The 15808-nt window shown below is 34.9% G+C and overlaps 1 protein-coding gene across 1 annotated transcript in view; it reads left to right on the plus strand.

The window, feature by feature from the left end:
- Positions 1–15808, plus strand: part of LOC128867569 (tyrosine-protein kinase receptor torso) — a 93615-nt gene that overhangs the window by 26532 nt on the left and 51275 nt on the right. The window contains exons 6-8 of the mRNA XM_054108932.1: positions 6563–6729; positions 8379–8514; positions 12995–13137. Coding sequence (XP_053964907.1) covers positions 6563–6729; positions 8379–8514; positions 12995–13137 — 446 coding nt within the window. The remainder of the gene's footprint in view (positions 1–6562; positions 6730–8378; positions 8515–12994; positions 13138–15808) is intronic.

Raw genomic sequence — 15808 nt, forward strand, 5'->3', positions numbered from 1 at the left:
CAGCCACCTTCTTTCGATGAATTGTTTGAAAGAAATTCAACTCTCTTGCAACGAGTCGAACAGCCACGCGTCTCATGCCCAATTGATGACGGAAAATGTTGCGAATTGATTCGTGGGACACGTTAAGGTCACGAGCTACCTCCCTCAAACTTAAATGATGGTTTTCCAGCACCATTTCCTTGACTTTGTCGACATTTTCGTCCATTGAAGACGTCGATGGGCGACCAGATCGGGGCAAATCTTCCACGATTTCTCGGTCCTCTGAGAAAGCCTTATACAACTCGTAGGCCCGTGTTTTTGATAAAGCACACTCACCATAGGCTTTCTGTAACATTTTCAACGATTCGGCACACGAAATCTCGTTGAAAACACAAAATTTAAGACAAATTCTTTGTTTGATATTTTTATTCATAGTGAAAATCGCAGAGCACACCTGCGGTTGACTGATATAATTAAATGCCAAAAACAAGCTAATTGAGAAATCACGCTCAAACTCTGCGACACTATAGAGGACAGTTGTACCAACGTTCCAGCAAAAAAAAAAAAAAGTTAGACATACAAGTATGTGTCACGCGCACTTTTTAAATGAACTATTCCCGATATTGTTTTGACAAAATGTATGTGTGCGTACGTATGTACTCATTTTGATGAGTAAATATAACACAACAATAACCCATTTGCGAAAATCAATCGCAGCTGCTCCATACAGAATATGTTTACAATCTATTATCGGGCAGATGACACACCATATGCATTTACAGATGACTGTCTTCAATGCGTCAATGCACTTACATTGACAGCAAGCATTTGCCTTGTAATTAACTCTACTCCTAGCGACGCTGATGTGGTCGTTGAGAGATTTAATGAATGATGGTGGTTGTTAGACGGCCATGCTTGGGTACATATACCTATGATGCACATACATACACCTAGAGTGCTCTGTAGACAAGACTACGCATTTATGAATGTAGGTATGCAGGTGCTTTTGAACACTTATGAGTAGTCTCCCGTGCCTGCCAATGATAATAACAGTAATCATAACAAATGCGGTGAATTATAGATAATGGCATTCAGATAAGTGTGAGTGCCACAGGTATGAAATATTTTATTTTTTCTGATTTAAAAATAGACGTAGCAATTGCAGTGCATATTAAATCCAAAATTCGACAAACAATAATTAATTCTTTTTCAATTTCAGTTTTATCTGCATCTTTATCTCTATCTCTATCCAATCTTTGCCTCTATTTCTATGTTCTGTATCTTTGTCTTTATTTTAATCTTTATCCTTATCTGTATCAATATACTTACCTTTATTATTTTTCTCATCTACATACTCACCTTCACCTTTGTGCTCATATGAATATGAATCTAGTAGAGTTTTCTTTTCTTGAAAAAAAAAAATATCACCACTTACCATATATTACCATGCGCTTTGTAAAGATGTTGCGTATTTCGTGTTGGAAAATTTTAGATCACCACAAATTATAAATGAAATATAACGATTTACTTCTCCACTTACCGTTTCCATAAGCCGCTGCTTCAAATGTTGTTTTAATTCAATATCAGTGTAAAAGCATATATTTAGGATGTATGTACGAGGGTGGATTGATAAGTCTTTAGAATTGCGACATCTATCGGTCATTAATTTACTTAATTATTGTGATCGTTAAAAGTGAACTGTCAAAAGCGAGCTGTCAAAATTTCATAACATATGGTCAAACGGTACTTTTTTGAGAATTATTTTTGCAAAACACTATTGTATTTTTATAAAAATGGAAAAAAGTGAACTTCGTGCTGTTATAAAGTACTTTCATTTGAAAGGTTTAAACCAGAAACAAATTATTGAGGAGTTGCAGACAGTATTAGGGGAACATGCACCCTCAAACGCAACAGTTTACAATTGGGTAAACGAGTTTAAACGTGGTCGAATAAGCACCAAAGATAAGCCACGCTCTGGGAGGCCAAAAGAGGTAACGACGCCAGAAACGGTGGAAAAAGTGTACAAAATTGTCACACAAGATCGAAGAATTAAATTGAGAGAGATTGCTGACATTGTGAATGAACATTAGTTATGAACGTGTGCATAACATAATACATGATGAATTGGGTATGAAAAAGCTTTCAGCAAGATGGGTGCCGCGTTTGCTAACTCCTCTGCAAAAAATGAAGCGAATGTCGACTTCAAAAGTTGGTTTAGACATCCACGATGGATGAAACGTGGATCCACCACTATACACCAAAGAACAGTCCAAACAAAGGGTAGAACGTGGCTCAAGTGCTCCAAAGAAGGCAAAGCTCGTTGCATCAGCTGGTAAGGTTATGACATCTATTTTTTGGGATGCACAAGGTATAATTTTCATAGATTATTTTGAAAAGGGTAAAACCATCACAGCTGAATGTTCCAAATATGAAAAAATGGCTCGGCGGAAAAAGATTTCTGTCAAATAGTGAAGTTATAGCTGAAACAAATGCTTATTTTGAAGGTTTTGAAAAAACTTATTTTAGAGAAGGAATAAATATGTTAGAAACGCGTTGGAAAAAATGTATTGACTTAAAAGGAGATTATGTTGAAAAATAAATCAATTTTTTGTTATAAAACCAATGTCTAGTTCTTCATTCTAAAGACTTATCAATCCACCCTCGTATACATATCTTGGCACTTGTTTTAGAATAATTTAAATAATTTGAAATTTGGGTAATTGTCTTCCATTCAAAAGAGATGTAAAGAAAATAGAAATGTTCCAGTTCCAAGTATATTTCGATTTTCACTCTACATCAGCTTCTAATTTGAAGATCTATGGAACTTTCCGGATTATGTTTTCTGGACAAAAATTACAGAAAAGTTCATTAATTATTTTTTCTTTATCAAATATTAACCAATTTTCACCAAAAAATCCCTTTTCCAATTAATGCGATGTTCCCTATAATTAAAAAATTAGTCAATACTGTTTTTTACCCTAACTTTATTCGGCCCACTTGTTAGAATGAAAGAAAAAATGAGAGATTATCTTCATGTTCTAATATGATAACGAACATTGTTAAGAAATGGGTCAATAACTAAGAACTTGAAGTCCTCAAGTTTCCAACACAAAGTTTGGACTTAAATCCAATTGAAAATTCTTGGGCTTACCGTAAAAACTAGCTTGTTATCCAAGTTGAACTTTCTCAAAGAATAAATCAACTTAGTGAGAGAGTGAAATGAGAATGCCAAAATATTATATTTCGTTAAATTGTATTTACTATTAAATACTCAATCTCATAAAGCTGCAAAAATATTAAAAGTTGTTGGACGAAACACTAAGTTTCACAAAACTTTGGCCTGGTGCAAAATGGGGTTTATGAAGTTTTGTACTTAAGTGCTTGTATTTGTTTATTATTTCATAAAATTATTAGATCTGATTTTGTTTTTTTACTAATGAATTGTAATTCAATAAACTAATTTTTTTTGTGTTAACTAATGAAACAAATATATTTAGTTTTTGTTTTAGGAGACATTAGGGCGGGTCAATTTAAAAATCGCTCATTGCTCTGTGAAGATCGTATTCTAGGGATCAAAATAAGAAACTTTGCCGAAAGAATCATACCTCTAAAACGAATTCTGATGTCCCCCAATTTGGGTCGAACGAAAAATCCCACTTTGACCCATTTAGAGTGCTCCAATCGAGTCCAAATGTATGACCGACCCCCACTAACTTTGGACGGCCGATCCACCCATGGCAGTGGCACACCTCCTGGAACTCCCCTGGGGGGTTCCCCATACAATCATTTCAAAATATCACGATTTTTGGCCTTTACATGAGAAAAGAAACTAAAAAGTTCGACCCAAATTGGGGGACATCAGAATTCGTTTAAAAGGTATGGTTCCTATGGCAAAGTTTCTTATTTTGATCCCTAGAATATGATTTTCACAGAGCAATGGGCGATTTTTTTGCCTCCCCTTAAAAGACACTAAAAGTTCGACTCAAATTAGGGGACATCAGAATTCGTTTTAGAGGTATGGTTCCTTCGGCAAAGTTTCTTATTTTGATCCCTAGAATATGATTTTCATAGAGCAATGGGCGATTTTTTTGCCTCCCCACAAATCGACCCAGCCTAGGGGACATTGACTCATTTTTGTCTCATACTGCAAAAGATATTTATTTTCCCGAACAATATTTCATTATTCTAACTTATCTAACTTTAGTGTATGATACAATTTAAAAGCAAAATTTTAATGAATTTTGAAGTACTATTGATGAAACAAAAAGGATATCTTAAGAGGATAAACTCTGAGTATAACTGGCCCAACTATATGAAATCGAGCTCAAAAGAACATATCGAACTCTTTAAGTCTAAAATAATAAATAATGAAAATATGTCAATATAAGCTTTAAGTACAGGGGTGGACTTTAAAGTTTTTTTTTTGTATACTCGTAGCTGGTCTTAATACATAATTATTTCCTTGAACGATTACCTCAACAGAATTGGGGTTATAAACTTGTATTTGTATGGAATGCTCCTAGAAGGTACATATCTGAATGCCCGCGCTTTGGTCACGACAGTTACATTGGCTTTGGCGATATGATTCTCATAGATGTCTATTTCACAGATACCAACAGACCTTTTCGTATTATCAATGCGATGCTCTACCTGGTTATGTTCCAGAATATGTAGGAACTTTAGAAGGAGTGGTTGATCAGTCTAAAATATGAGCTGCATACTTGAGGTGCAATGGACAAATGTTTGTGAGAGGCTCTTAATCACCAAATAAAAAAACAATTTTCGATGTTAGGAAAAGAAAAAAAATATTTTTTTCAGATTCTACGAGTTGCAATAAATATCTAAATATTAATACGGAGAGCAAAATTTTGTCGTACCTGTTTCTAGTATTTATAGACAGAGAAAAAAGTTGAAACATATACCAATGGATAGCGTATGTGGAGACAGTTTGCACAATGTATTAAAATAGATATATAAGTGAATAGGTTCAGGTAAAATTAATAATTATAATTCGAAAGTATTGAGGTAAGTCGGTGCGTATGAGTACTGCGCAGAGGTAGAGAACAATTTGCTGAGATGTTACGTATACGCCAAGGCAGATTTGCATAAGCATGTTTTGGCATAAATGAATATTTGTTAATGATATCCCTGATTTCATTTTAGAATTATAATGCAAATTCTGCGCGTATTAAGAGACTTACCCGCGCAGTAAGAGATTTCAATGAGATATCGAGTTCTATTCCGCTTAACTTTTCGATGTGAAGAAAGGAGGTTTTAGAATTTATTTATTTAACTATATTTAATAATTTAAGCTTATATTACGTTTGAGAGGCCTGTAAAAAACTTTACTATATTTTAGACTTGAAATAAACGAAACAAAATGAAATGAAATAAAAATGTAGACGGTATATTTTAAGAGCTTTAAACTTTTAAATGATAATACAAAACTGAAATATTATTGAAAGGAGTATTTTTTTCTTATAAACTGGTTGATAATTTCATGGTGTTTGTTTTTTGGGTATGATATGCGCCTTGCGTCCGCCACGGCTACGAGTTACATGTTCCGTTTGATGAGTCCAATTTTTGACTACATTTACCAATAAATCTGAATAATAAATTTAAAGAAGCACAATCAACAAAACTGTGAAAGAAGCAATGATCATTTGGCTTCAACTCTTGCGCGTGCTGTATTTTATAGACACCTAAGCGAAGATCCTTACGTAAAATTTATTACGTTTTCGAAAGGCAAAAGCCAACAAGTTGAGACCGATGACAAATCAACATTTCGGCGTCTTCTGCGGTATTGACATTCGAGCAACAACAACGTTTTTAAAATTAGAAATGTCAAAGGAAGAAAAAAGAAGAATGTAATAAATGGCAAATAGATAAATTTGGTTCGTTGCGCATACCCAATGCAACAATAACTTTCAGTCATCCCATTTTACTGTCATTTATAAATCAAAGCCGAATCGAAGAAGAAGAAATCAGCGACTCTAATCAACACACCATACCTTACTGAGCAGATATGCCAACACAGTATTCCCATTGTCAAACACCGTTTGCCACTGTCAAATCATAGTTATCGATATTGAAACTTCTCATGCAGCTAAACAAAGCACCCTAGACATACTTCATAATGCTCGGTAGTACTGTGGAAAGCGTAAAAAATCTATGTATATATTACTACGGAGGGCAACACTTTGTCGAACATTTTTTTAGTATTTATAGTCTGAGAAAAATGTTGAAACATATATAAATGGATAGCTTATGTTGAAACTTTTTACATGATCTATGTGAATAGGTGTAGTAAAATTAAATGTTAAAAATATCCCATTTTACCTATATTAAGCGATCCTATATTTGTGTATTTCAGTCAAACCATACTTAAGTGCTATTAAACAAAATATTTAAATCAAGTATTTTCATTATAACATTAAGATTTGCTCATATAATTATAATCACATTTAATAGGCGACAAGCTTGATATTATTTAAATGTCTACGAAAGTACTTTAAAAAACAATTCAAAACCAAATTTTTACAAAACTAATTTTAAAATATTTTTCTGTAATATCTCCCATCAGCACCCTTTATTCCTGAAGGATTAAAAGTGAATCGTAAATATTTATGGGGAAATACTTACGCATTGAATATATCCTGGCAGAAATCCAAATATCAGCTAAGCGCCTATATAGCAAAGATTGTGGATCACATAGATGGTGGTCGTGATTATAGTTTTAATATAAATAAGGTAAGTTCATATTTTAGTATGTTTTTTGTGAAAATAGTTGCTCCAGGCATACACGAGTACCTGTGAAACCGGAATTATCAAATTGCCTGCGCTAGCTACAAGTGTATGAATTTTCGGACTGTAGCTCAGCTCATTTAATGTGTCCCATCAAATATCTTTTAAGCCAACCGTATTCTAGTATTGGTCTTACTCGAGTTGAAAAAAGAGCAGTGGTAATATATGAGTCATTGAATTCTTTTGACCAGTGCTTTATATTAATGTGACAATTCGAATTTAATGCCGTTCATATGTGTTACTCCAACTAACCATTTTATTTAAATCCGAAAGTAGCAAAGACCTTCTGCAATCAAAGCGTACGACGGGAAAAATATCGTTAAAATATAATAGCAATGTGAATGAAACAATGTGTGTTAAGTACTGAATGCAGACTTGTTAAGTCAAAGCAAATTTGCTAAAAGTTTGTTCACATTACCTAAATAATCAATGCAACAGTGAGATCCAAAGTAAACATTTATTTTTTTTTTTTTTTTTTTGGTTTCCTCCTTTAATAGATCTTCACTTAAATTTCCTTATTAATTAAATTAATCATTCTTTCTACACATAAAATTGTTGATGAAAATTCTAACATTGGGCGGAAAACGGAACTAAAGGAGCTCGGGAAACGCAGTTGTCATGATTTTCGTACAAAACTACTTACGAAAATTATGCTAAGAAATAGGAATACGAAAACTAAAAATTTTATTTTATCACTCTGTGGCAAAGACTGCAAGACCGATTGGAGTACTGATGGCACACTGTCTCACCCCACATCAAGCAGCAAAAATGGAATTAGTCCATTGCGATGCTTGGATCCATGCTAGGAGTACTTTGGAACACTTACTTTGCCCCTGTCCTGCTCTTTGTAGGACAAATGGCTGAAAGGCTTGTTAAAACTCGCGAAAACATGCATCATGAAGTTTATAAAATAAGCATTCGACTCCAAATACATAGCACTGGTAACACAATGGATTCTAGATGTCTAAGTGAGATCTTTTTACAAATCAGCCAGCACTCCCTAAACTACCTTACCTCTGAGTTTGGATTTTTTTAAACCAGTCCCGCAAATTGATCGAGCCAACTCCTTGTAACTTTTGTTTTTTATATTGAGACATAGTTTGTGTTTTTCTTTTCACTAAACGGAATGATAGGTTTACTATTGACAAATAAACAAACAAATAGGTTTGAAAATTAAAATTAAATATTTCTAATACATATTTAAGGGTTAACAAATTCGAAAACAGATTTAAATAACAGTTCTACCGAATGGCAACGCTATCTGTATTTAACCCTTAACTGGTGATGCTGGTCTGTGGGAGCACACAAACAAAATCAAAAGTAAATACTTCTTACTCTTTCCATAAAAATCGACTCAAACTCTCATTAGCTTTCAGTGAGACAGTCTTACGTGATCAGTCATTGTGTGCTCAAGTGTTATGCTGAAAACGGTGAACGACGTAAACGCAGTCCCCTGTCAGTTGTTACGATCAAACTAATGAGAACCCCATGTAAATGAAAAATTCCTTCCAATAACCGCATAAAAAATGACCAAAAGTTAAAAGTCATGAATACATATACATTTATGCTATATTATATAATTAAATTCATTGCAGGATGCGGATGAGTTTTTCATACCGGAAGTGGAACTGAATGGTACTCTATTCGATGTGCATTTGACCGCCTGCACGCCTGGTGGCAATGCAACTGCAGTGTTACAGGAGGCCAATAGCCGAACCGTGCTTCTGCCGGGTAAGCCAAATATAATACGGTTCAACATGCCACAGGTTATATAAACTAAACAAAAGTAAAATCGACAAAGAGTAGTCATTATTCGCTGTCACCAAACAATAATATGGGTGATACTCATTTTTGCAACATACTATACATACATCCATATTTAATTTATTAATTTAATCCGCATTTTCATTGAATGAATCGCAATGCAATTAACGGAAATCTATTTGTCACTCGATGGCGGCATAACAATGTAGAACCCACAAAGGGCTCACCCACGTCAGAGTTGTATACGCCACTCACACATACACACATCCGACGTCTTGTTTCAACGTCAATACCCTCATTTTCTCTCAAATTGTATTATGCAATCGTTTTAATATATGTTTTTGAATTCATAATCGCAAATTAATTTTTGAAAATATTATTTTTGAAATTTATAAAAATCTTAACTTATAAAGCCTTAATTTTTCTATTATAGTTGATGCTTTCCATTCCAATTCAACCGGGCTATTCGGGTCATGTTCTTCGATTTCGATGTAACTCAAATATGTTGCTCTCTGGTCAAAATAATGAGACACGTATTTTTTTGTTCGCCCGAAAAAAATTTTTTTCAAGAGTTATCGGCAATTTTGTTTTTCAGCTCAAAATCGATTTTTTTTAATTATAATTATAAGAAAATTTTTTTTTAAATGCGCATAACTTAGTCAAAAATGAACTGATTTTAATAATTCTGGATTCAAAATGATCGTGATTACTTACACGACCGACTTCCTGTAGAAACAATTGCAAACAAGTAGTTGAACATTTTTTATTTTGCAAAAAACAAACAGTGCGAAACAGGTTTTTTACTCAAAAATTCATTACTCAAAAACAACTCATTTTAGCTACTGGGCATTCCGCTCAATTGAAGTTTGAGGTGTCCTCTTGATTTGGAAAAAGTTATAAAAAAAAAAATATCCTTTTTGAAATATTGAATTTTGAAAAAATTTCAACTACTTTTTTGCAATTGTTTCTACATCAAGTCGCTCGTGTAAGTAATGACAAAAAAATACGTGTCTCATTATTTTGACCAGAGAGCAACATATTTGAGTTACATCGAAATCGAAGAACATGACCCGAATAGCCCGGTTGAATTGAAATGGAAAGCATCAGTTTGGTTATTTCTACCTTCAAATAATAAGCCTGCAGTTAATTTTCCCATATGTACAGCTTGCATTATATCGGTTGGAGTTTCGGTCAGGTGGAATTTTGTTTCAATAGATTTACGATCAATTTTAGATTTACTGTACATATTAAAGTTTTTAAATTAGGAATATAAATTAACCTTTATAAACCCAAATAGTTTTCATTTATGCTAGGATAACTAGTTTCATTTGTATGACAATTAGAAATTTTCCTATAAGACTATTAGAGAACTATAAGAACAACGAACGAATTTTGTTCTACTAATTCCTTTATATGATCCCATTATTTTGATCGGCCAAATTTTATACTGTGGATTGTCCAGCTCTTTATTTACCTCTAATTACACATGTTTTTAAAGTTTCTTCTCGATCCACCCATTTCAATTTATTATCTATTATAAAAATTTATGTCTTGAATGTATCAACTACAGGGTTGCCCATATTCGACGGACCCATCTGGCAACCCTATGTCTTTTGACAGAGACGTCAGATCGCTTAATTACATACCGCGTTGGAAGCGTCAGTCCAAGCAGATTTTTACCATGGAACAGTACACGCCACGCGAGCGCTCTCAAATTGTTGAAATTTACATTCAACAACAGAAGTCAATTGTGAAAACTCAACTTGCGTATAAAAAATTAAATAATGTGAAAAGTGCGCCTTCTAAGAACACCATTAAACGTTTGTACGAAAGGTTTTCGACTGGTGATGCTCTTTCTAATCTAAACAGGCCAAATCAAAACCGACCAAGGCGACGTTGAGACGTCGCCAAGGACATCCCAAAATCGTCGTTCTCAGCAGTTGGGCATTGCTCGGACCACTTTACAACGAATTATCCGCATTGATTTGCATTTATTTCCGTATAAGATTCAATTGACGCAAAGATTGTTGCCTGCGGACAAGCCTCGTCGATTGGAATGGGCCCAAAGAGTCATCGAAATGGCTGAAGATGACGAGCAATTTTGGAATAAAATCATCATGTGCTCATTTCTTATTGAATGTGACGGTAAACAAGCAAAATTGCCGTATTTACGCCACTGAAAATCCTCACGAAATTCAAGAGGTACCTCTTTACGACGAAAAAGTCACTGTTTGGTGCGGCGTTAGTGTGAAAACGATTATTGGGCCGTTTTTCTTCGAAAATGAAGATGGTCAAGCTGTTACCGTCAATCAGGAGCGTTATCGCGATATGATAACCACTTTTGTGATGCCAATTATTCGTCGAAAGCGTATGAGGCAGTTCTGGTTTCAACAAGATGGCGCTCCACCACATACAGCTCGCACCACAATCGATTTTTTGAAGAAATTGTTTCCTCGTCGTTTGATGTCAAAAAATGGCGATTTTGACTGGCCACCGCGTTCGCCCGATTTAACGCCACCTGACTTCTTCTTGTGGGGATATTTAAAATCAAAGGTTTATATTAATAAGCCAAAGACCATAGAAGAGATCAAGAACAACATCCGTGAGGAAATAGCCGCTATTCCAGCCGAAATGTTAGCTAAAACTATGGAAAATGCTGCAAAACGGGCACAATACGCCGTACAGGCTCAAGGCGGCCATTTGAAAGATGTCATATTTAAAAAGTGATGTCAACAAATCTACTTGAACCAAATAAAATGATTATTACCATCAACATCAAAAAAATTGTGTTTCTCTTTGATTAAAAAAAAACACATGGGTCCGTCGAATATGGGCAACCCAGTACAATCACCAAAATATATTCCCATTTCATAGGTAGCTAGGCAGGTCTGGTGGCTGCCAAAAATGACACACTTACTTGTAGACCTGTTGAAGGTCCATTGTGATACCTCTGGAACTTTTTTCCTACACTAGGGGATCGCTTTTAAACCATCTTGTGGCTTTTATAAAAGAGCTTAGCTTCGTTAATTTAAGATGCGGTATGTCCGCTGTATCTGTTAAAAATGCGTTACCAAGCGTGTGAGGTCTTCTTCTAGCTAATCCTTCACACTCACAAAGGAGGTGTTTAATAGTTACCTCTTCTTCCGTATTGTACCAGCTTCTACAATAATCAATGTATGGAACTCCAAACCTTCTTTCTTGGTTACCTATTAGATAATGAAAAGTTAATACACCTATTAATGTTCTCTCTATTGAGTTTTAGCAGGTATTTTTAACGACTTCTGTTCATTGGAGGGGTTTTGCCAAACGCATCCCTAATTATAGTTCATTTTGAATTTATAATCAGAAAAGTTCTTAATATCAATGCCATTTAAAACAGCTCGTAATATAAATTTGTGTACCCATTGCGGTTCATATTCTTTGTAAAACTCATATTTTTCGAATTTCACAACAAGTGCTAGAGAGACACTTAAAGTAGCTTACTATGTGATTGTTGACTGTTGTATGACCACATTTGTATAATTCGGCATGTGATATTTTAATCATTGCTTCTCTTACACAATACATTATGGCATTGACCCCAATGTTTTAAAAAGGCCCTATGTCAAATGTACTAATAATATTAGTTGTATTTTTTAATATGAATATTTTTGCATACAAAATTTTCTTTTTCAATTGCTATGATAATAATTTTTTTAACATACAAAAGAAGTAAACAGTAGAATTGTTGAACAAATGTAACATTAACAATTTAAATAGTAATAAATATTTATATGCATATATAACTCATGGATTGAAAACCCGGATATGAAATGCAAATGCCTCTCAACGAACACAAATCACGCTTTATAAGTCTCTTTCATGACCGTTCAATCAAGTGTATCATTTGAAAAATTCAAGCTTATCGTAAATAAGCTGATGGCTAGTGTGGTTGCAGACTTGACAAATCGTTTTTCGAAAAAATGTTAACTATGCTTCAAAATTTGAAGAAATCGGCAAATACAGTCAACTTTCCCCATTCGGTATCCACAAAGCTCTTAAAGCTGTAGAAAAGGGCATTAAGGAAACCCAAAAATTCGGTGATAGTTGTGAAGGAAGTTGATTGAAGAACTTTGCAGAGACAAACTTTCAAGCGTCACTTATAATTTGTTTTATTTTTATTTATGACCAAAACACTATTGAATAACATCGAAATACTAGCGAAAATGCAAAATGAAGGTGATGCGCTAAAGCTCATTTCTCTTTCCTTAATACACAATGCATTGTGCCGCCACTGCGCTTTATCTCCTCAGCCCATTCATTACTTTACTCGCTTTTTTCACTTTCTCTTATCTTCATATGCTTTTAATTTCCTTGAACATATGTCAGCTTTATTGTTAATTGTTTTGCACTGTTTATCTTCTTTCATGCTACGTTTGCATGCTGCGGCTCATTTTGCGAAAGACAGAAGAGGGTCAACCCATTGTGAAGTTGATTCTCGCCATACTCGCGCCCATCTTTTGTGCTGTCATCCTGTCATTGACGCTATTCATCATTTGTCATCGTCGAGCAAAGATTAAAAGATATCGTCAGCGTTGTAAATATTTTGAGGTAAGTGGAGCTTTGCATATTGAAATCCCTACAAACTTATGGATTAAAGATATTATAAGCTTAAATGAGCATAAAATATAAATCTTTATTTATGTCGTTATTTTTTTTTTAATCAGATACATTTCATATTTTATGTATGGTTATTAGAGCGAATCGTTTTGATGAACATAATCGTATGGAGTACGAACAATTTTGCATGTAATGTTGATGGGAAATAATTATAATACTTCGAATTATTGAGTTTATCCTGTTGGGAATATTTTCGTATAAATTTTATACATGCCCGACTAGAATTACAGTGAGGCATGCCGAAGAATCAGTTAGGCCCGAATTAAGCAGGCCTTACTGAGACACGCCTCACTATTACCTTACCAGGCTCACTTTAGGCAAGGCAAAGATTGGCATTCCAGAATAATACCAAATTTGGTTGTGGTCACGAAAATCTGTGGCAGTGTCTCACTTAGGCATAAATTGGAATCCCTAACTGATTTGTAGAAGGGCATCCGGAGTATTACCGAAGTTCGGTTTTTCGAACCTGCGCCTAATGAGGCAGATGTGTGGCGATACCTTTCGGGACTTAGGCCTAGTTTGGCTGCCTTATGAGGCGCAAATTTGGAATGCGGTCTGCCTTGTTTGCGCCTAATCACCGCCTTACCAAAATTTCTAGTCAGTTGGTCTCAAAGGGACGTTGCGATGCTAAGCTTCTATATTTCTAATCTCCATTTTAGATGTATGGTTTCGGTTGAATATTTGACCAAGAGTGTTTAGCTTTCTCCCCCGTTATGTCTCTTAAGTTTCAGTTTGACGTGTAAAATAAAAGTTTTTGGAGTTGTAGAAACTAAATTCCAGGAACTATTTTTCATATTTCATATTTATTTATTTAGTCAAACAAACATATGATTCTTACTGGCTACTGAACAAGTATTCGGTTTTAGAGTTTAGTTAAAGTAACGAAATAAGAATGCATGGGATAGTGCCAGATCAAAATAATTAACATTTTTTGGCGAGAAAGGCACTCCACCACCACTATGAAATTATCCCTGCGGCTGTTTGAAATCGCACTATAATAATTATAACAAGACAGCTTTTGTTTAGACTGAAGTCCCTCATCAATATAGATCGGCCATCCATTAGTACAGTGGTTGGTATCATCATCGAACACTACCTAATGAAAAGCGTATGGAGTTTCCCTCTCATGATTTCTGTCCCAAATGAAATGGAGAGTGTTGAAAACTTTCTCTGCCATGGTCCCGCTCTTGCCCAAACACGACCTCTTTGTTTAAACTCTGACTTTTTAGGATGTCTAGCAGACTTAAAATCTTGCAATCATAAACAATATTGGTTTCACTACTTTGGGAATTAGAGAGGGAGACTTGTGCCCGAGCAAGCGATATAACAATAGGGCTGTAGTCCTAAGTGAGCTCGTCTACATCCTGACAGGCATCGGCAATCGCCGCAACCTAACTTAACTTCAAGAATATAAAATTTGATCCTTTCAAACCTGTTCATTTCCCATACTGAAGAAAATCTATTTTAAATGTCTGCTTGTTCAAAACTGAACTTTTGTATATAGTTTTTTTTTTTTATAGAAGAGGAGAACTTTGAATTGGCAACAATGTTGTCTGTGAATGTCAATTGGATAGTTTCAGATTGTTTTGAAGGTAGTTTGGATTGGCAATTCCTCTTAAAAGGATTCAAGCTGAGGCAAGGCTCCCATCAAATTATTCATTTTGAAAAAGAAAAATAGTTAAATTCGAGAATCATTGGGGTTTATGTCCTTAAAAAGGACAATGGTTACAGCGTTACAGTCAATGGAGCGGGAGCATGATTACGTGCCTCTATTAGAAGTTGTTCAGCTTAGGGAGAGTGGGAAACCAATGATTGAGTGAGTTTTACCTGAGCTCCTGGTGAACTCGTTTATGTGTTTTTTATTTATTTGAGCTTGATAGCTCATAAGACTTTGGTGCGGCAAATATCTTTGAATCAATTTATTGAGCCTTTTGGAAAGGGACTCTTGGAATGAGTCTTGCTCGTAAATGTACAGCGTGTACATTGCGTTGCACGGTGCAGTCCAATTTACTATTTCATAAGCCCTTTAAGAGATGCGGTGATCTGCTCGGCAAATGAAATGATACCAGGACGTTCAATAATGTGTGTGGCTGACACATAGATGGGGGCACTAGTACTAAATCAATATTTTTTTCGAAAGTTGGCAACCTTTTTAGGCTTATTGTCAAAATCATATGTTAATCCGACCATTTGTTTACAAGTTACAGTGCTTTAAGTGGCGCTACTTTTGAGTTAAAAAAAAAATGAATTCAAAGCAATTCCGTGTGCTGTTTTTTAATGAAAAGAAATACTGTTCAATGCCAGGAATGGCTTGAAAAACATTATTCGGACTCTGCTCCATCAAAAAGAAGCATTTGTTATTGGTATGCCGAATTCAAACGTGGTCGTACAGACACCGATGACATTCCATCTACTGGAAGGCCAAATAACGCTGTTATTCCGGAAAACGTTGAAAAAACACTGAAAATCATTATGTCCGACCGTAAAGTGAAAGTGCAGCAGGGAGTGTACACACCATAATACACGAACATTTGGGTATGAAAAAGGTGTTTTCCAAATGGGTGCCGCGTTTGCTCACATCGGAGCAAAAACAACGACGAAT

This window comes from Anastrepha ludens, chromosome 6, assembly GCF_028408465.1.
Source record: "Anastrepha ludens isolate Willacy chromosome 6, idAnaLude1.1, whole genome shotgun sequence".
NCBI classification, from domain to species: Eukaryota; Metazoa; Arthropoda; class Insecta; order Diptera; family Tephritidae; genus Anastrepha; species Anastrepha ludens.